Source organism: Benincasa hispida, chromosome 9, assembly GCF_009727055.1.
Source record: "Benincasa hispida cultivar B227 chromosome 9, ASM972705v1, whole genome shotgun sequence".
NCBI lineage: Eukaryota > Viridiplantae > Streptophyta > Magnoliopsida > Cucurbitales > Cucurbitaceae > Benincasa > Benincasa hispida.
The window spans coordinates 23267286-23294390 of NC_052357.1; the positions used below are offsets into that span (position 1 = coordinate 23267286).

A 27105-nucleotide genomic window follows, 5' to 3' on the forward strand; every position below is an offset into this window, starting at 1 on the left:
TTTTTCAACTAATCTTCTATTATCTCTCAGGGTCTTTAAATAATTATCCTTCTGTAGCAAGTTGGAAATTTGGTATCATTGGAGTACTACATGGTTTGTCTTCTAGTTTTCCAGTCTCAGACAACAAATCAAGTACATATTTTCGTTGTGACAGATAAATGTCTTTCTTGCTTCTCATTACTTCAATACCCAAGAAATACTTCGATTGTCCAAAATCTTTAGTATGAGGTTGACCCTGAAGGAACGTCTTGAGAGAAGATATACGTGATATATCATTTCCAGTGATAATGATATCATCAACATACACAACAAGCAAAGTAATACCATTGTCAGATTGTCGATAAAATTAAAGAATGATCAGAAGTACTTTTCTTCATACCATAACATTTGAGTGCTTGACTAAACTTACCAAACTATGCACGAAGACTTTGTTTAGTCCATACAAATATTTTCGAAGGCAACACACCTTATCACTCTCCCCCCGAGAAACAAACCCTGGTGGTTGCTCCATTTAAACTTCCTCCTAAAGATGCAGAAAGACATTTTTAATATCGAGTTGATGCAAAGGCCAATTGTGAGTAGCAGCCATGGACATAAATAGTCGAACAGGAGAAAATGTACCAGAATAATTAGTCCCATAGATTTGGGCATAACCTTTGGCATCAAGACAAGCTTTCAACCAGGTCATTGTTCCGTTAAGATTGGCCTTTATAGCAAACACCCATTTACATCCAATAACCTTCTTTCCTGCCGAATGTGAGACTAAATCCTAAGTACCATTATCATCCAAAGCATCATCTTCTCAATCATTGCACTACGCCACCCAGAATGAGATAAAGTTTCATGAACAGAGTGAGGAATAGAGATGGAATCATGAGATGTAATAAAGGAATAGGTGGGTGAAGACAATCTGTTATATGAAACAAACGAAAAAATAGGGTAAGTACAAGTGCGTTTACCTTTTCGAAGGGCAATGGGTAGATCATCACTCGATTTTGGATCAGATGTCGAAGAAGCCATTGATGTAAGACATTTGTCTGAAGGTGGTTGTGGAGGATGTCTGGAGTAAACTCGAGTGACAAATGGGCGATAAGGAAGAGACACAGAAGAAGGTTGAGTAGGAGATGATGTGGAAGAGGTAATCTCATAGATAAAAAGATCATCCTTCTCTCCTTTACAATGACTTGACATTGAGGGGCTAAAAGGCACATCTTTAAAAAACGTAACATTGGAAGAGACAAGATACCTATTAAGAGTAGGACAATAACAATGATAACCCTTTTGAACACACGAATAGCCTAAGAAAATGCATTTCAAAGATTTGGGATCTAATTTGGTACGATGTGGACGGATATCCTGAGCAAAACAAACATAGCCAAGGATCTTAGAGACAATTGGAAACAAATATTTCGTAGGAAAAAGAGTACAATGAGGAATCTCTCCATTGAGGATAGAGGAAGACGTTCTATTAATCAGGAAGCAAGCAGTGGACACCACATCAGCCCAAAATTGTTTTGGAACATACGTTTGAAAGGATAAGGTTGGGTTAATGAGGTGTCTGTTCTTTCTTTTAGCAACTCCATTTTGAGATTTAGTGTCTGCGCAAGAGGATTGATGAATGATGCCATGATCACATAAGTAAGATGCAAGTACATGAGAGAAATATTCACTAGCATTATCAATGCACAAGGTTTTGATAGAGACATTAAATTGATTTTAAATTTCAGCATGAAAAGCACAAAAATGAGACAATAACTCAGAACGATTTTTCATTAAATATAACAAAGTCACACGAGAATAATCGTCAACAAAAGTAACAAAGTAACGAAAACCTGTTTGGGACACGAATGGACAAGGATCCAAAATATCAGAATGAACCAACTCAAATGGAGCGTTGACTCGTTTATGGACTCTAGGACTAGAATTGATGAAATTTAGCAAACTGACACAAATCACAATTCAAAGACGACGAAGAACGAAATTTAGGATAAAGTTTCTTCAACATGGACAAAGAGGGATGGCCTAGACGACAATGAATTGCAAACGGGGATGTAACTCCAGAGCAGGCTATAACTTTTGGTATCTGGTGGTTAGAAATGTAAAGGCCCATCGACTCATGTCCTCTACTAATAATCTTCTTCGTCATACGATCCTGAAACAAGCAATAACCAAGGAAAAACGAGACACAACAATTAAGGTCGCATGTAAGTTGGCTAATAGAAATTAAACTAAAAGACAATTGAGACTGTTAAAAATAAAGAATAGGGAAGAGAAAAACAAGAAGATTACGTGGAAACCCTAGTACAGGGAGAAAAACCACGATCTAAAGACTTTTCTTATTCTTTTTAATTTGATACACTGAATACATAGGGACACACTGTATAAAACCCTAGGGGTCTACACAATTACATAAATGCCCCTAGGTTAATAACCCTATTTTCAACACTCCCCCTCAAGTTGGAGCATAAATATCGACAAGGTCCAACTTGTTTACACAATAATTAAAATTTTGTCTCAGTAACCCTTTTGTAAGTACATCAGCAACTTGTTGGTTTGAAGGAATATAAGGGATGCATATGTTTCCACTGTCCAACCTCTCCTTAATGTAGTGTCTGTCTATCTCTACGTGTTTAGTTCTGTCATGTTGAACTGAGTTGTTTGCAATACTGATGGCAGCTTTATTATCACAAAACAATTTCATCGGAAGCTCATTATCTTGCTGGAGATTTGATAATACTTTCTTCAACCAGATTTCTTCACAAATCCCTAGACTCATTACTCGATACTCAGACTCAGCACTACTTCTAGCAACAACTCCTTGTTTCTTACTTCTCCAGGTGACTAGATTTCCCTAGACAAACGTACAATACCCAGACATCGATCTTCTATCAACAACAGACCCTGCCCAGTCAGAATCAGTGTAGGCTTCAACATATCGTTTATTGGTTTTCCTGAACATTAGGCCTTTACCAGGAGTTCCTTTCAGATACCGAAGAATACGTTCAGCTGCTGTCATATGATCCTCACAAGGAGCTTGCATAAACTGACTCACAACACTTATTGCATAAGAAATATCAGGTCTTGTGTGAGACAAATATATCAACTTCCCAACTAACTGCTGATACCTTTCTTTATTAACAGGAATTCTATCATTCTTATCACCGAGTTTCGCATTGTATTCTACTGGTGTGTCAACAGGTTTACACCCAGTCATACCTGTTTCTTTTAGCAAGTCCAGAGTATATTTTCGTTCAGAAACTGATATACCTTCTTTTGAGTGAGCCATTTCCATTCCTAGAAAGTATCTTAGCTTCCCGAGGTCTTTAATTTCAAACTCTCTAGCCATCTCTGTTTTTAGCCTCATGACCTTTACATCATCATCCTCAGATAAAACAATTTCATCAATGTAGACAATAAGAACAGCTATCTTCCCTGATGTTGATCTTTTTATAAAAAAAGTGATCAGAATGCCCCTGAACATACCCCTGTGCTTTCACAAAAGTCGTGAACCTGTCAAACCAGACCCTTGGAGACTGTTTCAATCCATATAGTGACTTCCTCAATCTACACACCTTGTTTTTTAATCGACTCTCGAACCCAGGAGGGGGATTCATATAGACTTCCTCCTCAAGGTCCCCATTCAAAACGTATTTTTAACATCAAGTTGGTGTAGAGGCCAATCTTTATTCACAGCGACTGACAAGAGCACTCGGATAGTGTTAAGTTTAGCCACAGGTGAAAAAGTTTCAGAATAATCTACTCCATAGGTTTGAGTAAAGCCTCTTGCAACGAGTCTAGCCTTGTACCGGTCAATCGTCCCATCTAACTTGTACTTTATAGTAAACACCCATTTACATCCAACTGTCTTGTGCCCTTCAGGCAAAGTCACCGGTTCCCGGGTTCTATTCTTTTCTAGAGCTCTTATTTCTTCCATGACAGCAGACCGCCATTCTGGTTTTTTCATTGCAACACTTATGCCATCTGGAACCACCTCAGTGTCCAAACTAGTAGTGAATGCTTTGAACTCGGATGCCAGATTACTATACGTCATGTAACTGTGCATAGGGTATTTAGTACATGAATGAGTATCTTTCCTCAAAGCTATAGGAAGATCAAGTGAAGCATCATGTTCTTTCACCTCTCCAGGCTCCTCACCATGATCGACCATCTGTGTATCAGAAACTTCAGTAGTATCTTCCGCATCATCATTAGCAAGAACCATTTCATTCTCTACAGTTTCAATCATTTCATCTTCTGTAGTTTCCCCTTCTGTCACTCTTTTAGTATTACTGCTACCTTCTCCCTTGTCTTGCCTGCCTTCATCAGTCTCCATACATATATCATAACAACCATCTTTTCTTGTTGAGCTTGTTGAACTTTGACATCCGAGCTAAAAGGTAATAAGGTGAGTTTGCCAGCTATTAGCCTCATAAAGTAGCTTGTAACAGATTCTACTTTCTGTTCGACTCGAAAGAATTGCATACAAACTTCAAACATTTGATATATATGTTTTTTTCCCAAGTACAAAAATTCTAAGAACTCTAAGTGTTCCTTAATAGAATTACAATGATCTATTAAACTAACAACCTCACTCTCAATGGAATTCTTAATTTGAAGATAAAGTCGAGTATCATCACGAAGCCAACCCTTTTTCATATCATCTTATGGTGGATTCTAAGTTACATGATCATCCATATCGGTACTAAGTAAATAATACTGAATCGTGCGACGCCAATCATAGTAATTAGCTCCATTAACTTATGTTCTGTTATCTTTAATGCTAAGGGAATTACATTAGATACAATCATATGCTTCGTCTCATCCATTAAGAAATAACACACGACCCCACGAGCAGAATTAAACAAATCAGAATCGTAAGCAAGGTAAACTAAAGAGCAAAACAATCCCAAATTAGAACAAAACCTCACAAACTTTGGGAACAAAAGGGTATTTTCCAAACAACCTCACACTTGAGTAAATGTTGATAGAACAAAAGGCAAAGATGGATCGGAAAAGACAACCCGAGATGAACCCAACCGACGAAAGCAGAAAATCCGAATGCATACGCTTCCATGCGCAGGCACGTGGCCACGGCAGAACCAACTTGGTGGTGTGTGTACCTCATGCGCGGTAGTTTTTGGTGAACGATGAAGGCAGACTGAGGTGGGCGGTGTGGACAAACGGCACTCGAAGTTGATGGCCCAAACTCAAACCCTAACTTTGCGAGAACAAAGCCGTCAAACAAATATTCTAAATCCTAAACGAATATCAGTCTGATACCATGTACTCCGTACTTTTGGAGGATGAATTTCTTATTATTTAATTAGACAAAAGATACATATATAATAGGTGAATGAAAAACCCTAATCTAGGATACACAAAATTACGATAAAGGACGACTATACATATTACTTTAAATATATATTATTATTGAAATTGAATAGAAAGAAGAAGACACAAGGAGTTTATGTGGAAAACCCTAATTCAGGGAAGAAAAACCACGATAGAAAAGGACTTATTATTTAATGTCATACATACAATAGACCCAACCTCAGATATAAATAGAATTAGGTGAAACCCTAATTTAGCAAATATAGTAAATTACAAAAAAACCCTTAGGGCTAATTCCACGTATTTCAACACTCCCCCTCAAGTTGGGGCGTAGATATCGGCAAGACCCAACTTGCCAATACAATCTTCAAACGTCTGTCTCGATAACCCTTTCGTAAAAACATCTGCAACCTGTTGGACTGAAGGTACATAGGGAATACAGATAGCTTTGCGGTCTAACTTTCCCTTAATAAAGTGCCTGTCAATTTCCACATGCTTGGTTCTATCATGTTGCACGGGATTATTCGCAATACTGATGGTAGCCTTATTATCACAATACAGCTTCATGGGCCCTGGACTACTCTCGTGAAGATCAGATAAAACTTTCTGCAACCAGATTTCTTCACACACTCCTAGATTTATAGCTCTATACTCTGCCTCAGCACTACTTCTGGCCACTACACCCTGTTTTTTACTCCACCAACTTACCAAATTACCCCATACAAAGGTACAGTACCCTGAGGTTGACCTTCTATCAATCACAGATCCGGCCCAATCTGAGTCAGTATATGCCTCGATGCTCCGTGTGTCATGCTTTTTGAACACCAAGCCCTTTCCAAGGGTGGACTTCAGGTATCTCAAAATTTGAGTCACAGCTTCCATGTGCTCCTCATATGGACCCTGTATGAACTGACTTACTACACTCACAGCATAGGAGATGTCGGGCCTAGTATGAGATAAGTAAATCAGTTTTCCTACCAAGCGTTGATACCTTTCCTTATTCACAGGAACTCCTTCCGAAATGCTTTTCAGTTTACTATTGACCTCAATAGGAGTGTCAATAGGTTTGCATCCAGTCATTCCTGTTTTCTTTAACAAGTCCAGAGTGTATTTCCACTGAGATAACAGATATTCCTGCCTTCGATCTTGCCACTTCCATCCCGAGAAAATACTTCAAACTACCAAGATCCTTGATTTCAAATTCACGTGCCATCCTTTGTTTTAGCTTAGCAATTTCTGCCGGGTCATCTTCTGATAGGATGATGTCATCAACATACACTACCAACACAACAATCTTTCCTAAGGGTGATTTTTTGGTAAACAAGGTATGATCAGAATGCCCATGAACAAACCTTTGGGATTTAACAAACACAGTGAACCTATCAAACCATGCCCTAGGGGACTACTTCAACCCATATAAAGACTTCCTGAGTTTGCAAACATGATTCCCAAACTTAGCTTCGAAACCTGGAGGTGGACTCATGTAAACTTCCTCTTCTAACTCACCATTTAGGAAGGCGTTCTTTACATCTAGTTGTTGTAGGGGCCAATCTTTATTTACGGCGACAGACAGAAGAACACGAATCGTGTTTAACTTAGCCACTGGGGAAAAAGTTTCTGAATAATCAATCCCATACGTCTGAGTGAACCCTTTAGCAACTAACCTGACTTTATATCTCTCGAGTGTTCCGTCAGACTTATATTTCACTGTGAACACCCATTTGCAACCAACTGTTTTGTGACCTCTAGGGAGAGCTACTAACTCCCAATTCTTATTTGCCTCGAGAGCTCTCATTTCCTCCATTACTGCTGCTTTCCACTCGGAAACTTCCATGGCCGCATGTACACTGGTAGGTATTGTTAGAGCATCCAGCTGAGTAGTAAATGCCTTAAAACCAGGAGATAAGTTACTATAGGTCAGAAAACTATGCAAAGGGTATTTTGTACATGACCTGGTTCCCTTTCTCAGAGCAATTGGCATATCCAGAGTGGTATCATAGTTGTCAGTTTTCGTCTGTCCCTCTTCAGTATCAGACTTTTGAGATAATTCTGCATCTTCTTGAGGATCTTTCAGCACCTCATTACCTCTTGAATTTTCAACCTTCTCTGAGCTCGTCTCATCATTTATGTTCCCAGACTTCTCTTCAAGACTCTCCTATGGAACAACGGGATCTTGAACCTGAGCTGGTTTCGACACTTGGACACTTTCCGATGGAACACTGGGGTTTCCTGAATTTCCTTTCTGAGATTCTTCCTATAATATGTTATCCAGGGCACTTGTCTAGTAGGAAGAACCGACACAGGAACAACAGGAGTAGAGTCAGGTTCAAGACTAGGTAGACTTGGTTCAGGAATATTAGGACTAGGCTCAAGATTGAGGCTAATAGGTACGGAGTACGTGGAATTGTTAGTCTCTTCATTCGTGGTCTCCCCCTGAAGATGACTAACGGGAAAGAATGGTTTATCTTCAAGGAACGTGACATCCATAGTGAAAATATTTTCTGGAGGATGAATGAAAGCATTTATAGCCTCGCCGATGAAGGGGATACCCGACAAACACACATTTTTGAGCTCGTGGGGCAAACTTAGTCTAGTGTGGACCATGAGTTACAAAGGCTGTACACCCAAATACACGAAGAGGAATCTCAGGAATAAGACGGGTAGACTAATAGGACTCTTTGAAGCACTCAAGAGGAGTTTGAAACTTTAGAACTCGTGAAGGCATTCTATTAATTAGATGAGTTGCGGTAAGAACTGCATCTCCCCACAGGTATGAAGGAAGAGATGCTGGAATTATCAAGGAACGAGCAACTTCAATGAGATGGCGATTTTTCCGTTCAGCCACCCCATTTTGTTGTGGAGTATATGCACACGAGTTTTGATGGATGATCCCCTTTGACACTAGGAATTCCTGGAAGGTGTGATTGACAAACTCACGACCATTGTCACTCCGAAGAATGGCAATCTTTGTGTTGAGCTGTGTTAGTATAGTGGAATAGAATTGTTTGAAGGTAGATAAAACTTCGGACTTATCAGCAAGAAGATATACCCATGTAAGTCGGGTATGGTCATCGATGAAATTTACAAACCACCGTTTACCAGACAGGGTAGAGATGCTTGAGGGACCCTAAACATCACTGTAGACCAGGTGAAAAGGCTGGGTAGGTTTATAAGGCTGAGAAACAAACGACACGCGAGGTTGTTTAGCACGTATACAAACATCACAAGATAATGAAGAAACATTCACATTATGGAATAAATGAGGAAATAAATATCGCATATATTGAAAACTAGGATGTCCAAGACGAAAATGGCACAATAAATAATTTGTTTCAGACATAGTAAATGAAGATAAAAGACTAGTCCTAAACAAGCTTCTGGAGGAAGCATCTGCAGAAAGGAAATATAGGCCTCTGTCATATCGGGCAATGCCAATCATCTTCCCCGAGCTCAAGTCCCGAAACAAAGCAGTATCTGGTGAGAAGACAACTCTACAGTTCAAATCTTTTGTTATTTTGCTTATTGATAATAAGTTGTAAGAAAGTTTGGGCACATGTAAGGCATTTTGCAGAGTTAATCCTTGAAATGGTGACAATCTGCCTTTTCCAGCAACAGGAGTGAAGGACCCATCCGCATTTGAATCCTCTCATTTCCAGCGCTTGGATAGTATGAGAGAAACAGGTCGGATGAGCCAGCCAAGTGATCGGTCGCTCCTGAATCTAGAATCCATAACTCATTCCCTTCAACAAAGAAACTAAAAGATTGAGGGTTACCTGATTGAGCAACTGTTCCGATCCCTATGGTACCTGAATCACCAGGGTTGGTCACTGGAGGCTGTGTCTGAGGTTGTGCATCCCCCTCAACTGATTCACCCACTAGAGCACGCCTAGATTTCGACTTGTCATTTGGAGGGCGACCATGCAATTTTCAGCACTGATCTTTCGTGTGCCACTATTTTTTGCAATGCTCACATACTGGGGGTGCTTTACTATTCTGCTTGTCACCATCAGCTCCAGCGGACTTCACCCCGAAGGCAGCTGACTCTACAGTGGTAACACCCGGCCCATTCATTGCACTCGATCTATCTTCTTCCAATCTAACCTCTGAACAGACCTCCATGAGAGACAGAATTGGTTTCTGCCTTAGTATTCGACTCTGAACTGTATCAAATTTGGGGTGCAGCCCTGCAACGAAATCATACACACGCTCATCCTCTTCTATCTTGGAGTATTGAATTCCATCTTGCGGGCAGTTCCAGATGATCTCCCGACATAGATCCATTTCTTGCCATAACAATGACATCTTGCTGAAGTATGACATTACATCCATGCTCCCTTGTTTGCATTCGTGAACCTGTTTACGTAGAGTATACAGGTGAGATGTGTTCTGACACCTCGAATATAACCGTCGGACTGCATCCCAAATATCTCGGACAGTGGTTGAATAGAGTAAAGGTTTCCCGATTTGTGGTTCAAACAAGTCTCCGCTCGGCAAAATTCTATAAAAGCTAAGGATGTGCTGGGGATTATAAGCAAGTCTCTGCTCGGCAAATTTCCTGTTCAATAAAAGCTAACTTCAGAAGTAAGACTTGTTGAGTTGAGATAGTGCTCCAATTAAAAGGAGGAAGTTTCTGGAGGTTCGCCCTTTTTGTAAAGAGATTTAAAAGAAAAAAGAATGAATTCAGATTAATTTTAGCCTTTGTAAGTAAACTGACACCTCTTGAGATAAGATTTCAAGAATTGAGCTTTTTCTTCTTTCGGTGGCCACCACTGTATGGAAGAAACGAGCATTTAAATCACCATCTTTTAGCCAAGTCAGCTTATGTTTTCATCTCCAAAGAACTTTTTTAGCAGTAAGGGCGAGCAATTGGGATTTTAGGCTGTTATGTTGGACTCCGTGAATATTCCTTCTATTTCTTCTAAATTATGGAGCAGAGTTATTTCCACCAAAGTCTGGTTATTTTGAGTCATGACACACTCAAAAGTAGTTTGTTCCATGCTTTGAGGACCTCCTTTAAGCCCTTTAGATTTTGGATGAGTCCATGGCCTGGCCACCTCTAAGAGGGGTGTTCTTCCACCCGTATTCAACTGTAGGCGAGAAACTAGTGGGTAGCCATATACTCTTGAAACAAAAAGGGGTTGGTCCCAATTGGCCATTTGTCTGCCCTAACGAATAGAAAAATGAGGCAATTTTCGAATATGGGTTGCTTAATCCTCTTGACTGTAGAGAAACCAAATTTATCTATAACATTCTCTGTGAACAAAAATCTGTCTATGAGTGAAAATGTGTAGTGCACAAAATCGGACCATCCATAGAGGCCATTTCTTGAAGGGGAAATCAATGTTTTGTTGAGATCTCTTTATCAGGGTGATCTTTTATGCTTGAACTCCCTTCAATGCTATAAATTCTGTCTTCTGCAGAAGATATTTTGTTCATTCGCTCACTGTACCATGCTCAAAATGGAATAAAAAGCTAGGTTTCGAATCAACTTATGTAGGGACTGTCTAATAGAAGTGTAGTAGATAGCCGTTTAATAGGGTAGTTGCTATACACAAGCACTGGCAAAGGACCAGCTAAATTATCTCGAGGAAAGCAAACATGCCCTAAATTTTCCTAATGACACACTTATTCCTCACGCCCGCCCATGCCATTCATAGTTCAGTGCAAAGGGTCTTCGCATCTACTAGTTTCAGAAGTGTTTCAACACAAGAAAATGTCAAATTTTGTTAATATGGCTTCAAGAGTTATTTGATTATTTTTAAAATCTTTAACTGGGAGAGATTCCTCACTTTCTGGGCAAGTCATTGAAATTTCATTTTCATTTTTTGCTCAATTCCCTCTCATGTTTGAGTCCTTGAAATTTCAACGATGCCATTCGTTCCGGGATAATTTAGAATCATTTTGCATATATGGAGGATTAAGTGTATTTTTTGAAACCTCACAAACCAAATAAACATGAACTCCAAACCCTAGAGATAAAAAGTGCATTTACCCCAAAAATATAAGAAACTGATTCATAATTGCTCGGTTCTCGATTGCCTATCACAATTGGAAAAAGATGATCCTCCATTAAGATATTAGAACCCATTCATAATGAAATAATCATTGGAACGACCTTACTTGAACATGATTTGTTTTTTAGGTTGTACAACTATGTCCTTGAGTTCTAATGAAATAATCATTGGAAAAATACAATTCAAAATGTCCCCAATTTCTTGGACCTTGCAAAGGTGTGATATAGGATGAATCAGATATACCCCATTTATGGTAAACAACTAGCAGACTCTCCAAATATTCCCTTTTCCTTTAATTTTGTCCTTCTATGTTGGAAGATTCTATGAAATATAGCTTTTGAATGTACCTCTAATATGGAAATCTTGTTTATATTCTTCTATGAATGTTGTTTCTCTTCTTTTAAGTAGGAAGCGGGTTGATGAACTAGCTTTGATGAATGTTGATTAAGAGTACGGGGTTTCTCAAATGGAGTGATGAATTCAGTTTAATGGGATAGAGAAGGGTTTTCCTATAGTCTGCATGGATTGTTTTAAATAGGAAAGTACCATGGTTATCTTCTGAATTACTTATGATTCGTCTATTTGGTAATCAGGCTGCCAAAGATGACATTGGTACCATCAGAATTCAACGTCCACACAAAGGACCATTTTATGTCTCCCCAAAAACAATTGATCAACTCATAAGCAATCTTGGGAAGTGGGCCAGGTTGATTATGTCCTCCTATTTATATAGAAATTTTCATCTCTTTATTTGCCCATAATGTATGTATATGCTGGGCATTTGTTTCTCTGTGCTTTGTTATGACACGGATACTTACCAGGTGGTACAAGTATGCTTCCGTGGGTTTGAGTATATTTGGTTTGTATCTGGTCACAAAGCATGCTATTCTTTATCTCATGGAGAGAAGGCGTCGCTGGGAATTGCAGAAAAGGTGCGCTCGGTTTATTTACTTATTAGATTTGCTTCATTCGTTCTTTTTCAAAAGCACTATTTGAATGTAGACTGCACATAGAGATATGAATAATTATATCCAGAAAACACTTATAATTTGTATCATTTTAAGGGACGACCAAGGACCAACTATAAAGATAGATGCTTATAATATACCAGTCAACCTTATGGAATATCTCTCGTGTCTCTTTCCTCCCCATGTTTATTATTATTATTATTATTATTTTTCTATAAGCTAGCTGAGAAATATTCTGATTGTACAGGGTCCTTGCTGCAGCTGCCAAGAGATCAAGCCAAGAAAATGAAGGTAGAATCCCAAGTTTTTGATATATAGCCTCTAGAAATAAATATACACATGGATGATACTAAAATTATATTGCTCCAGGGGAAGATGAAAAGGCCAGCAATGGAACAGATGGTACAAAGAGAGACCGGTCAATGCCAGATCTTTGTGTAATATGCCTCGAGAGAGACTACAATGCTGTTTTTGTCCCGTAAGAGCTCTTTCTCTTCATCCCCCAAACACACACACACACGCACAAATGTTTCTCCCGTGCCTAGAGATGATAGATGATAGATGATAGATGCAGTGATCTAAATATCTTCACTAGCTCCAGCATCAATGGTGAACAGACTTGGGAAACATTGCTTCATTGAGAAGCGAGTGAATTTCGAAGAGATTTTAGATAAATTTGGTTTTCTTGCCTTTGGTGGCAGCCGGTAATTGGAATTGGAAATGGAATTAGAATACATCCCAATGTGTTATACGCCGGTTTTTGATGTTTTAGTGCGAGAGTGGAAGTCCACTCTTAATTGCACTAGAAGTACCTCTTTTTTTTATTGGGTCCACTGTTGTATGAAAGCATGACTAAGCACACTTGGTGTCTCTTTCTCATGAATGTCGCCAAACGATCAACTTCTAGATTTTGCCTTTACGGCTTTACTATATTCGAGCCCCTTTTTTTTAAACTATACTCTTAAAAATAAAACTTAATTTTACTTGAAAGATTTTATTGACTCTTAATTTTCTAATTGGCCGTCTTTCTCTTGGCTTATGTTTCCTCTCCTGGCTCTTTTTCTTTTTTTGGCATGTTGTCAAAACACGATCACAAGTCTTTTCTTTCCTCCTTTTGTTCTTTGTTATGTCGTTTTATAAATGATAATTTTTTAAGCACTAAATTATCCTTAAATGTTATGTCCTTAAATGGATAATGGTATCTCTCTCTTACATGTTTTTACATGTAAGAGTTACTATTATTTTGAACCCTTCATGTGCTTACTATGGAGCACATTTGGTTTTTTTTTCCCCTAATTGTAACGACCGGATCCTTACATATTATGGTCTAATCGCTACGGCATGCATACTTAGACTTTTCTATTATGAGATGAGTTTTGGTAAAAATCTCAAAAGAACGTATCTAAGATTTTATTAATTAGGTAGAAAACTATATAAAAAGTTTATTTTACAAAACACTAGGATCCATAAAACACTAGCGTAGTGATACAAAAATGCATATGCCTATAATAGTGAGTTTGATGGTTGGCCATTTGAGTGACGTCCAGTTCTGCCACCTACGCTGTGTCCTTACCTACAAAGTCTGTAAAAATAGGATGAGTATATAATATACCCAATAAGTAGTTCTCACAAGGGTAGTGACCAAATGCACAATCACATGCAACATGTTTTGAAAACATATGATTGGGACCGAAAACATATAATAATATGTGGTGGTCGGTTATGCTTCTAACATAAATTTCTCCGCCCTGATAGGAAGATGAGGACTTAGGCGGAAACTAACCCATCTGATGATTAGCGGGTCATGCAGTCAGTAGGGCCAGAGTCGCATCCAACATCAACCATTAACATAAACGTAAGATTGGACTAGAGGGGTGCAACCATACATACCCTATTAGTCCCTAGCATAAACTTGACATAGAATTGGGTCTAGAGGGGTGCAACCATACATGCTCTGCTAGCCCTAGAAGCATAACCTTTGTCTAATTAAAATTTAATCTTATGAACAAACATAATGCATGAGGTCCCTTGTTGATAAACATATTTTAAACATGTAATGCAACATAACAATAACATATTTTAAACATGTAATGCAACATAACAATAACATAATTATGCAACATATTAAAGGTACACTACCATGAAACACTTAAAGAGATGGTGAGATAAACTATTTACCTTGACTGCGATCCTAGTTATTCCTTATGGTTAATCGGTAGAGCTTTCCCTCTTAAATCAGAAGGAAATTTGGGCAGCACTTCCCTCGCGTTTTCTCCTTCAAACTAACAAAATTACTTCACCCTTTTCACATGATTTTTACTACTGAGTTTTGTTTGAGAATGAGTTTAACTTCCAGCCCAAAGCCTCCTATTTATAGCCCTTTCCAACTCTTCTCTGTGTGACAACTCATCCTACAAATGGCTTCTTTAAAATTACTTAGGTTTAAGAATTTCTCTTAATAAGACACCTAATTTTGGCTTACTTTTGCCCTTACGTCTTCAACCTTTGTTTGTATTCAATTTTAGGGCTCTCCATGTATAATCTATAAGATCGTGGCCAAATTCAACGCATAATCCACGCTTCTATCCAAATCTCGCTCTTTCTGTTCTCAGAATCTCGCTCTGTCCAGCTTTCTCGCTGGTTTGGCTCTCGTGACTCTCGCTCTCGCTGATTTGACTCTCGCTCTCTCCCACTGTCTCGCTGAGAATCTCGCTCTCTCCACTCTCGCTCTCTCCAATTTTCTCTCCGCTAGTTTTTCACGCGTGGGTTGCTTTCACTGCTTGTGGATTCCACTTTCTTTTTAACTCTTTCAGATTTTAAGAGTATATGGGCAATTAATTCGCCTCCAATTCTTCCAATGAGCAGTGCCCAAACAAAAAGTTATCTACTGCCCTTTGTCTCCTGAATTATAGCATCCAACTTCTAATTATTCTGTTCCTTATTCATTATTTTTGGATAATTAATAAATTTCTTATTTTTTTTCCAATTCTAAATTTCCACCCAATTTTTCTATTAAGTTTATATATTTTTCATTCTTAATTATATATTTTATTTGTTTTTCTGCTTTCTAAATTAGGGTTAGGGTATTACATTTATCACCCCTTAAATAAAATTTTGTCCTACTTAACATTTGACATTTAATTTTCTATAGTGTATGCGTACAAATTTGGGTTGTTACACTAATGATTATCACCTATCTAGTTAACCTGTAACGTATCAGGCTTGAAGGAACTTTTACGCCTTTATTGTACCTTATCCTGAATAAAATCAATTGCAGTTTAGCATTCTAAAAATCTCAGTATTTAATCCATAAAAACTGGTCAACTGGCTGTGATTTCAGGTGCGGCCATATGTGCTGCTGTGTAGCATGTTGTTCACATTTAACAAACTGTCCCCTCTGTCGTCGGCGAATTGAGCTGGTAGTAAAGACTTTCCGCCATTAATGTTCAGCTTTGAGGACTCGTTATCATCATTAACCTTCACGAGCACTTCTATATGTCTGGAGCTGTACTAAAAAATCTGAAAAGCTATCATATCGTTTTCTTAACGAAGGCATTTGTCACATGTTGCAAGAATCTGACTAGCCAGTTACATATTGCAACCTCCCCGGATAGCAGTTGAAAGCTTCTTTCAGAAGGTAATTAAACGTAATTGCTGTGTACTAACTTCCTTTGTCTTTGAAATTGTAAATGGAACTAAACATCTCTATGTATATTATCATATTACTCTCAGATGGACCCATTAGGGGAAGAGAAAAAGGTCATTAGTCATACTTACCTATTTCATTTTGGTCCCTAAACTTCTAATTCTTCTATTTTAATTCCTTGACTTTAAAATTTTAGTTTTGAACTTAGTTGTACCTGAAAACCACTTTAGGTATTAAAATAGATAGATAGAAACTTCAGGGGTCAAAATGGAATATTTACCAAGAGTTTAGAAACTAAAATATAACTTAGAAACAAAAAAGAAATTGGGGGTTGTCATCCTTCCACCTTTTTTTTTTGTTTGCTTTCTTTATATTACTGTGGCTTTCATAGTTAGAGTTGTACACTTTCCAAAGTCCAAAAATGCATGCTGATTCATGTCATCAGCATGAACAAATAAACTTTGTTTTTCATTGGTGTTGTGTTGTCTATCTGTAATCAAACCTATAGTCTCTGTCACAAGACTCAGGTTTTCATTTATAAATTGTTGTTGAATTATTAAAGAGGTGCACAAGACAGAAGGGATGTCTTTTCCTGGTTTCCATTTTCCATTTTCTCAGTTCCTTTTTTGGTCCATATTTGTCACCTTGCACATAATGATGGCCATCCACTTCATGTATTTTTAAAATATAAAATTATAAAAGTATTGTTGTTGAATCTTCAATGAAGTGGGAATATATTATTTTGCTGTTCATTGTTTATTATTGTTTACATGATTTTACAGAGTATGATGCAACATGAAATCATTAGAAATAATGTCAAAGTGTTTATCATTGCATGTTTGGTACATTTCTATAGGCTTCATTGGTTGGTTGGTGGCATCTAAGGCCCATCAAATTAGATGAGATAGATACAGGTAGATCAATAAGGATTTGCTCCTTTTATCTCTTCTACTTTTCATTCTCTTTCTAGAACAGGTTGGGGGACAAAGGGGTTGAAGAATAGGTGTAGGACTCACATTTAAATTAGATGGTTACAAATATAGCAATCAGACTCAAACTATTAGTAGATCACAATAACAAAATTTGGATCTAGTTTTTGGAGTCTATTAGTGATAAATTATATCGTTGAGAATCCCACGTTGGAAAAATGAAGGGTCTTTACACTTTTTATAAGATAGACGAGTTCTCTCAATGTCAATTGGTTTTGATATGAAATTCCATGCTATTTAATAAATCTAATAAAATCTATCACTGATAGATTTTGCTATGTTTACATTTTATCGTTATTTTGTTTCTAGAAGAGACGACAGTTTATAAATGTTTTTATTTGTTAAAGATAGGAAACTGAAATTGAATAGTTATCAATTCGAAGTCTTTGTTTCTTTGAATTGGGTAAGTATCAAATTTGCATGAATTGTTATTCTAAGATAAAAAGTGATTTCATTAATATTACAATAGAAGTTTTTAAGTACAAAGCTAGTCTTTTGAAAGAGAGAAGATTAGAAAAATTGCAACTTGTAGAAGGGAAAAAAAGTGCTCCATGACATGATTTTACTTTTTCATGAGATTAAAATTGCAAAATCATTGAAAAGAACTTTCTTGAATTCTATATATTGAAACGTTCTAACACTTTTACGTAAACACATCAGTTTTGTTGTTGTATACTACTGCATTGGTCGAGTATTTCTTCTTACGAGTTGTAGGTTTGAATCTTCTTTCTCTTATAATGTAATATAATTAAAAAAAACAATATATATTAGTATTAGTTAAAAAAAAAAAAAAAAAAAAACAGAGCATTTGAGAGATGTTTTAAGAAAGAATATGAGAAAAAAAAGAGAAACCAAGTATCGATATCGAAACTAAATATGGTTAAACTTCCCTTTCAAGCAACTTCTACACCATCATGCAAAGGAATCCAAATCCTTCTACTTTTTTTTTTTCCTTTTTTTTTCATGTTCAACGGTGTAGATCAATTCACATGACTTGTTTCAATAGTTTGAAGCATAAAGTGGTATATAATCACTTCCACTCACTTTGGATGGCTCAAAATATTTTATCTCTTTCAACCTTTCTTTCTTAGATGCTCTTCCTACCCTCCAATACTCACTCACATAAAGCTTGTAAAAGCACTTTAAGAGAGAGAAAGAGAGAACAATGTGTACTTTTTTTCAAAAAATAAAAATCCATTCTTGGTGCATATTGTTTTTGCCAAGATTCCTAGTCAGATTTTTGAGGGGATGGATACAAAGAAGTATGTTTTGTTTTGGACCAAGGTTCAATTTTTTCATGAATGTGACAAAAGTTTTCCCACTTGTATGCCCAAAATGATTCATGTTTTAAGAGTAGTTTTTTTTAATCCCCTCTTTCAAATAAATTATCGGTTAAATTGTAATTTAAAATTTAGTTCCTATAGTTTATAATTAGAATTTAGTCTCTATGATTTGATAAGATTCTCATATATCGTTCCTATAGTAGAGACTATTTGTGAAAATTTTATCAAATCATAGAAACTATTTAAGAGTTTTTTTAGTCAAAATATAAGGACTACATTCTAACTTCTAAAATCATAAGGATTAAATTCTAATTTTTTCCAAATTAGGGAACCAAATTTGTAATTTAACCTAAACTTATTTTTTTGAAGCTCACATTGTTTTTCTTTTTTAAAGTCGTAAATGTGTGTGTTTTGTCACTCTCAATAGCTTCTTTGATATTCATACGTACATACAAGGATATTATCTCTATATCTGTATCGAGGTTTTAATTCCACGAATTTATCAATAAAATTTCAATATTGACAAATATGTATGTAAATCAAATAATTTATAAAAATCATTTAAATTAATAATTATGTTCTTTTCACTTTCTAAATAAGTTATAGGTCTTATTATTAATATTAATATTTATATTGGTGACTAACAAATGATATATTTTAATATTTTATGGGTAATTACATGAGATATTGAAGATATTCATTAAATCTTGATATCATAGTTAAACCATCCGACTTATAGAAATATCAATGAATATATTTAAGGGAAATTTTCACAGATAGAAAAAATGTCAAATTATTTATAGAAATAGAAAAAAAAAACTGATAGATACTGATAGACTTCGATCAACCTTTATTAGCCCTCTATAAAAGAGGATCAAAATTTTGCTATTTTATGTAAATAGTTTCCCTTATTTTTCTATTTTTAAAAATTTTCCTATATTTAATCCTTATGCTTATATTTATTTCTATCAATGTTAGTAAGTGGAAAGAGGGTTTTTTTTTTCTTAAGTGGAAAGAGGGTTCTTTTCTTTTTTTCTTTTTAATACAAAATTGAACATAGCTCAACTAGCATAGTGCTTGTACTATCAATCTTAAGTCAAAAGTTCGATTCTCCCACTTCATATATCATGAAAGAAAAGAGGTTGTTTATTTATTTAAATTACTAGTATTATATTTATATTTTTAGTAGAGTTTAGTACTTTAAAATATTTCCATTCAAAGAGATATGCAACTGTCCCTAAGATATGCCTCTTTATCTCAACATGAGATGTACAAATTTCTAGAATTCTCAATCCAACGCTAGAATGTGATAGCAAAGATAAACACATTTTGGACCAATAAATAATTAATATGATAAGATGGGCATCTTAAATAGCTAGCATTAAGAATATGTCAAAGCACCACTCATCCCCCTCCAAAAGAAAAAAAAAACATGAAATTGATTTTGATTAAGCGAGAAGTTGGTAAATTCTCAAATAGTAATAATGATGTATCCATCTTTATGCATCCCATTTTAATCATATACGAAATAATAATTCAAAAATATTTTTCAAGAGGTAAGAAGAATTTGTTACGTAACAAACTATGATTTGACAATTAATCAGATGAGATATTAATCTGTTTTAACAGTAAGATCATAGGACGTTTTTTTGATAAAATTTTGAGTTCAAACACAATAGTTTAAAACCCTAGTCATCTTTTGAAGTTGGGCTTAAAGTAAGAAAAGCTTATTGGAAGAATAGTAGAAATATGGAATGAACAATGACATAAGAAGAAGTAGGGACCATGAAACCAAAATTACAAAAAGAAACAAAAAAGAAAGGGAAGATAGTGAGGAGGAAAAAGCAAAGGTTTTTTGAAATGGGAATTTGACTTTGTATAATATTATAAAAGAAAGTGGGAAATTATATTGGTTAGTTTTAATGGGTGTGTGATTTTATGTCATGAGAGCATGCCCATGCCATCACCATCCAAATGAGCATTACATTTTATTTTATTTTTTATATTATTTTATGGGTGTTTGTGTTGTGTTGGCCTTTTAACATGGACCTTCCATGAACAACCCCTTGACTTTTTATTTATTAATTTTGAATTGAATTGAATTGAAATTAAAAGGGGCAATGGGAATCATGGCTTTTTGTGTTTGAAGAGTTCCATTTGAATTTCTTTTTGGCACTTTAATTTTGAGGGGTCAGCTTGGCTTCTAAGTGTCAATAGTCTTAGCCACAAATTTGGAGTTGTTTGCTTTTTGTCACTAAAAAAAAAAAAAAAACCTCAAATATATACTAATAAAGTCTTAAAATACTTTTCGATTTGGTTTGAAAATGATTTTTGTCCATCAACTCATAAAACTTAAACTTTGAACTAAAAGGTCAGAAGTTTGAATCCGCCACATCGCACATTGTTAAACTCAAAATAGAAAAAAAAAAAAAAGGGAAAAGAAAATATTTTGGTCCCTAGAATTTGGAGGTTTTTTTTTTTTAGTTTAGTCCCAAGGATTCAGATTTAAGATCCAGGGACAAATTTGAAATAAAACTCAAATCTCAAAGATATAATTGTGACATTTTGATATCTAAGGACTAAATTGAAATCAAACTCAAAATTCAAAAACTAAATAGTTATTAAGCCCACAACTTAGGGATCAACAAAATATCTTTTTAAGAAAAGAGAGAGAAGAAAACGATTTCATTTCAAGATACTTTCTGAAACATTTTTCCATTGTTTATCATAGAATTTGTATTTTTGACAATAAGTATATTAACAGAAGTAAATAAGTGAGTATATGAAGATTTGAATTTCAAATCTCAAGGAAAGTAGTTCATGCTAATTACTGTCATTGTTTATTATAGAAATGAATAATAAGTCACAAGTACCAATTATATTCCAATCATTTTTTTAATAGAAGACATGGTTTTTGTAACTTTCAAGTGTTTAAATTAATCTTCAAAAAGAGGAATATAAATCCCAAAAACTTTTAAGCTAATAAATCTTCCATGGTCTCTCTCTTGTGGGTACAATTTAAATATGTCATATAATATAACTTGTGCACATTGTTTATATTTATACCTACTTGTGCCTAAAATAAGATCTTACCTCTAAAATATTACACTTGACATCTCATATTGTTCTAAAAATAACTTTATTCTGTCTAACCTAAAAAGCTTAAGTTCTAAATAACCAAATATTTTGATAATAAATTATTTTTTTTAAATACAATTTTAAAGATCCATAATCTTTCTAATTTATCACTTTACATCTTTTATGAGTTAGTATTATTTAAATACAACTTTTGACACTTAGTTTTAATTTTCTTTGGAGATATATGATATTAAAATGAAACTAGGAAAAGTTACCTTTTTTTCCCGAGTCTGGTAAAATAGGTGCATTTGGTCTCTTAGATTTCAAAATATACATTTTTAATCATTGAGTTCTTAAGAATATGTATATTTAACTTCGAGTTTTCAAAACGTATCTTTTTAGTCAATGGATTTTTAAAATGCACCTTTTTAATCCCTAATTTGTAAGTAGGTTTAAGAGGTCCCTGAAGTACATTTTAAATTAGAAAATTAATTTTAAAGAGAGGAGACCGTTTTTTAAAATTATTTGTTATAGTTTAAAATATCATATCATTATTTAAAAGAATAAAAAATTTTACTTCAAGGGTCTTTTAAACATGTTCTAAAAAGTTCGAAGATTAAAAAAAGTATATTGTGAAAACTCATGAACCAACGCGTCTATCTTTAAAAAGTCGGAGATTAAAAAATATATTTTAAAAATTCAAGGACCAAACACACAAAATTTTCATAATGTGGAAATTAAAAAGGCAATTTTTTCATAAAACAAATATAAATAGTTTGATTTGTTTGCTAATATTAGGCGCCCATTATGCTAATAATGCTCTCCACTTTGATGTCATTGTGATTAATTTTTTTAGAGAGAGATAAATATAAAAGAGAGGAGAGAGAGGGATTTGCTTGATCATCTTTTTAGGAACAAAATTAGCTTTGAAGCAAGAGAATAAGAAGGAAAGTGATTGTCCTATCTTTAAACTCAAAAGGGGATTCCTTTATGCTATCAAAAAGAAAAAGTACTTGTGAATATATATATATATATATATATATATAAATTTAAATATGGGTAAGTCATGAATCAATAATGATTGAAAAATAATATAAAGCAATCTTTGAAACCCTTCCTTGGTGAATAATACAAGTCCACTTGGACTCTTTTGGGTTTGGTTTTGATTAATATATAGTTTTATAAAGTTTCTTTTAATTTTCTTTTTTGGCAAAAGTTAAAAAATAGATGCTTTTAATTTTTAAAGGGACTAAATCTATATATCTTGTAAATGCAAGAATATGAAAACAATAAAGAGGTGAAGGAGAAATGGTCCTATATTTGAAGGTTCCAACTCTAGCAAAAGAAAAATCTTTCACTTCAAATTGGCAATTTTTATGGATAGAATGCCCTGTATTTGGAGGACATAATCATCAATCAACTTTTATCATTATAAAACTGTTACGAAATCTATTATGATACTAAAAAAGATGGCGATTTGAAATTGTCGTTATCATATAGGTTCAATGATAATATAAAACTTATATTGTGGATCGAAATTGAGACGGTAACTCTAAATTTTATATTGTTTATTCGGAGATTTTTTTTAATAATATCTAGAAGATCATAATGAGCTAGTATTGGTGCATCAAGTTGTTCTTTCTTAATATGAATTTTGTTACCCTATAAATTTTGATTCTTAACTATATATTCCTTCACGTAATCCTAGGTTTAAATACTACTTTGGCCTTAGTATTTTCAACTTTAGTTCATTTTGGTCTCCATACATTCAACATTATTTTATTTTATTTTTCTGTTCTTTTTTTTAATAAACATTTTGGTCTTTTTTAAAAAAAAATTTTAATTTTTTATCTCATCTTTAGATCAAAAGTTATGCACGACATCCCATCACTAAGTTTCTTTAAATGTAAGCTATTAATGAACAACTTCTAATAAATTTTACCCAAAATTTATAAATTATTTTTAAACACATCGTCAATCGAAGAAATCATTATCAAACACGCATTTTCTGAAATACTAGAATTAAAATTTCTATTACAACTATCATCACAGAAATATTCTTTTCATCTCGACTATTCGAACTATTTATAAACAGTTACTCAATTTAATTTCACGATTATTTTTTCAACGATAAACCATTTGATTATCAAATATTTTCTAAGGCCTAAAGCAATAAATAATCAAATGAACAATAATTACTTTATAAAAAAACCATGAAATTCCTTTTCTTAACCATAAATCAGTATCTCCAACATTATCAAAATAGAACTATGCATCTCCATCTCCATTAACTTTTTCATAGAAAATTATTTATATAGTTTTTTTTCTTTTTTCTTTTTGGGTAATGTGTTCATTGGATAGCAACCTATGAACAAAAATAACTACCTCATCTTTGATAATGCAATAAATACATATTCTTTTCCCTAAAGGGTAAAAGTTTCCATCTAGATAGAATATAGATGTCACGCATCAATATAATATAAACCATAAACCAAGCTTTTGGGGATATGAATTGGACTTTCTTTATATAAACAAAAAGTTAAAAGATAATATGTTGGCTTTTGTACTTTGAGCTTCACTACTCACAAATATTTAAATTTAGTATCGATACTTTTAATAGATTTTAAAATTAATCTCTACCGTTATTTTGAAGTTCATTTTTCTTAAAATAAGTTAACTCATAGTAATTATGATCCAGTAAGAAATTTTCGAAATTCATATTAGAAATAAGGAAGGCTAAAAGAGACCAAATATTTTTTGAAAAAGTAATAATAAACTAATCGTAGGGAGATATTTGATGTTTATTGAAAATACATAGATTAAATTTGAATACTTGAAAGTACAATAAATAAATAAAACCGAATAAGATATATTCTATATTTGAGAGTAATTCTAAAATTGTTAACATATTTTTTTATCATTTTAAAGGAAAAAATATTTTAAATGATAAAACTGCTAAAAATATTTACAAATAATAACAAAATATCATAATCTATCTGTGATAGATCGCAAAAGACAACAATAGATTACTTATATTTTATTATTATTTATAAATATTTTAAATTATTTTTCTATATTTAAAAATAACACTTTTAAAATCACTCTGAACATGTTTCTATTGAAAATGAATTAAATAGTTTATAAAGAATGAATTGCTAATTAATTAAATTGAAAAAAAGGGAAATAGAATAGAATATGATTCAAAAAGTATTAATTCGAAACCCCAAAAGATGGTTTGACACGTAATGTTGAATGGATAAAGTTATTCTTTTTTTTACCTCTTCGAATCATTGGATCTATTATAAATATTATAAAAAATGGATGACCATTCTTTAATATCCTAAAAATCATGTTCATATTTGTACATGTGTTTTGTAGTTATTCATATTTGGTATCCATGTAAGACTACATCCTACTTGTCACTTTATCTATAAATAGTGGCATTTGGTGGATCTTAAAAGCTCACACATTGGTGAGAAATCTACTTCAAATTTCCACTAAATGTTCATAATTTTAGTTATTTTATTTATTATTATATTATATTATATACATTTATTTATTATTATATTTATCTATATTATATTTTCTCTATATCCGTCGTAGTCCTCAATTTCAAAACAACATCAAAATTATTAACAAATGCTTCTTGGGGAAAAAAAATTCTTTTTTTCTTTATATTTTAATTAATATTTACTTTAAACTTTAAACTTCATTTATTAATTATACCTAGAGAGTAAAATTAATACTATCCAATAGCCAACATGAACATAACTCAATTGGCATGAACTTGTACTATTGACTTCGAAGTTTAAAGTTCGATTCCACCACCCCACATGATATTAAAAAAATAGTCCACGAATTAGTTAAGGAAACTTTTGTGATCGAACAAAAAAAAAATTTTTAAAGAAAAACTAACTCGTTACACTTAGATGCACGTGACATTTTATAGTTTTATTTTGGTATATAGAAAAAAATAAAAAGATATATGCTTAATGACATAGTCTTTTATATTGAATGGCTTAAATAGTTGCATAGTTTATAAGTATTGGCAGATAAAGATAAAATAAGAATTTATAAAGATTTAAAGGTCATGAGGAGACATATTTTTCAGTGGTGGATGCAATTACACTAATATATTTAATTGGTCTAACTGTGTATGAAAGTTTGGATATGCATCTTATGAATATAGTCACAACATATTTATATAGATCTCTTGATAATGATATTTATATTAGAATCTCTAAGGTATCTGAAATATATACATCAAACTCCTGAGAATTGTATTCAATAAAGTTACAAAGACCACTATATGAATTGAAATAATCATGATGGATGTGGTATAATCGTCTGAGTGGATATTTATTGAAAGAAGGATATCAAAATAATCCAATATGTCGTGCGTTTTTATAAAGAAATAATAATCAGGATTTGCTATTATAACTTATATGTTAATGACTTTAATATAATTGGAACTCCTGAAGAGCTTTCAAAGATAATATAATATCTTAAGAAAGAATTTGAGATGAAAGATTGGAAAAAAAAATTTTGTATTGGTTTGCAAATTGAGCATTTAGCTGATGGAATCTTTATCCATCAGTCAACTTATACAGGAAAAATTTTGAAAAAGTTTTATATGGACAAAACACATCCATTAAATATTTCAATGGAAATCCGTTCATTAGATATAAAGAAAGATATATTTCGACCTCGAGACGATAATGAGGAACTTCTTGATCCTGAAGTACCATATCCTAGTGCAATTAGTGCACTTGTGTATCTTAATAATAATACAAGACCAGATATTACATTTTCAGTAAATTTATTAGCTAGATATAGTTCTTCTCCTACAAAAAGATATTGGAACGAAATTAAGCATATACTCCGTTATTTTCAAGGAACAATTGATATGAGTTTGTTTTATTCAAATAAATCAAATTTTGGCCTAGTTGATTATGTAGATACTGGATATTTATCTGATCCACACAAAGCTAGATCTCAAATAAGTTATTTGTTCATATGTGGAGGAACTACTATATCATAACGATTAGTGAAACAAACCATAATGACCACTTCCTCAAATCATGTTGAAATTCTTGCAATTCATAAGGCTAGTCGAGAATGTGCATGGCTAAGATCAATGACTCAGCACATTCGTGAATCATGTGGCTTGTCTTCTAATAAAAATCTTCCAACAATATTATACGAAGACAACACAACTTGCATAGCCCAAATCAAAGGAGGATATATTAAAGGAGATAGAACAAAACATATTTCACTGAAGCTTTTCTACACTCATGATCTTGAAGAAAATGGCTACATCACTGTACAACAAATTTGTTAAAAGGATAACCTAGCAGATTTATTTACAAACGTATTACCAACAGCAACTTTTGAAAAATTGGTGTACAACATTGGAATGCGACGACTCATAGATTTTTAAGTGATGTTTTCACGAGGGGAATAAATATATTGTATTATTTTAAGAGTATATATTATATGAAATATGTACTCTTTTTCCTTCACTAGGGTTTTTCCATTAGGTCTTTTCTAATAAAGTTTTAACGAGACATATTTTATATATATATGGGCATCTAAAGGGAAATACTATAAATATTATAAAAAAATAGATGCTCATTGCTTAGTGTCCTAAAAGTCATGTGTCAATCTTCATGTTGTCCATGTGTTTTGTAGTTATTCATGCTTGGTGTTCATGTAAGACTACATCCTACTTGCTACTTTGCTTATAAATAGTGACATTTGGTGGATCTTAAAATCACACACATTGGTGAGAAATCC

General features: G+C 33.7%; 1 protein-coding gene across 1 annotated transcript in view; it reads left to right on the forward strand.

Annotated features, from left to right (window-relative positions):
• Window positions 1–16149, forward strand: part of LOC120086101 (E3 ubiquitin-protein ligase SP1) — a 29153-nt gene extending 13004 nt beyond the window's left edge. The window contains exons 7-11 of the mRNA XM_039042546.1: window positions 11939–12051; window positions 12167–12277; window positions 12561–12604; window positions 12683–12791; window positions 15654–16149. Coding sequence (XP_038898474.1) covers window positions 11939–12051; window positions 12167–12277; window positions 12561–12604; window positions 12683–12791; window positions 15654–15756 — 480 coding nt within the window. The 3' untranslated portion in view covers window positions 15757–16149. The remainder of the gene's footprint in view (window positions 1–11938; window positions 12052–12166; window positions 12278–12560; window positions 12605–12682; window positions 12792–15653) is intronic.
• The last annotated feature ends 10956 nt before the right edge of the window (window positions 16150–27105 follow it).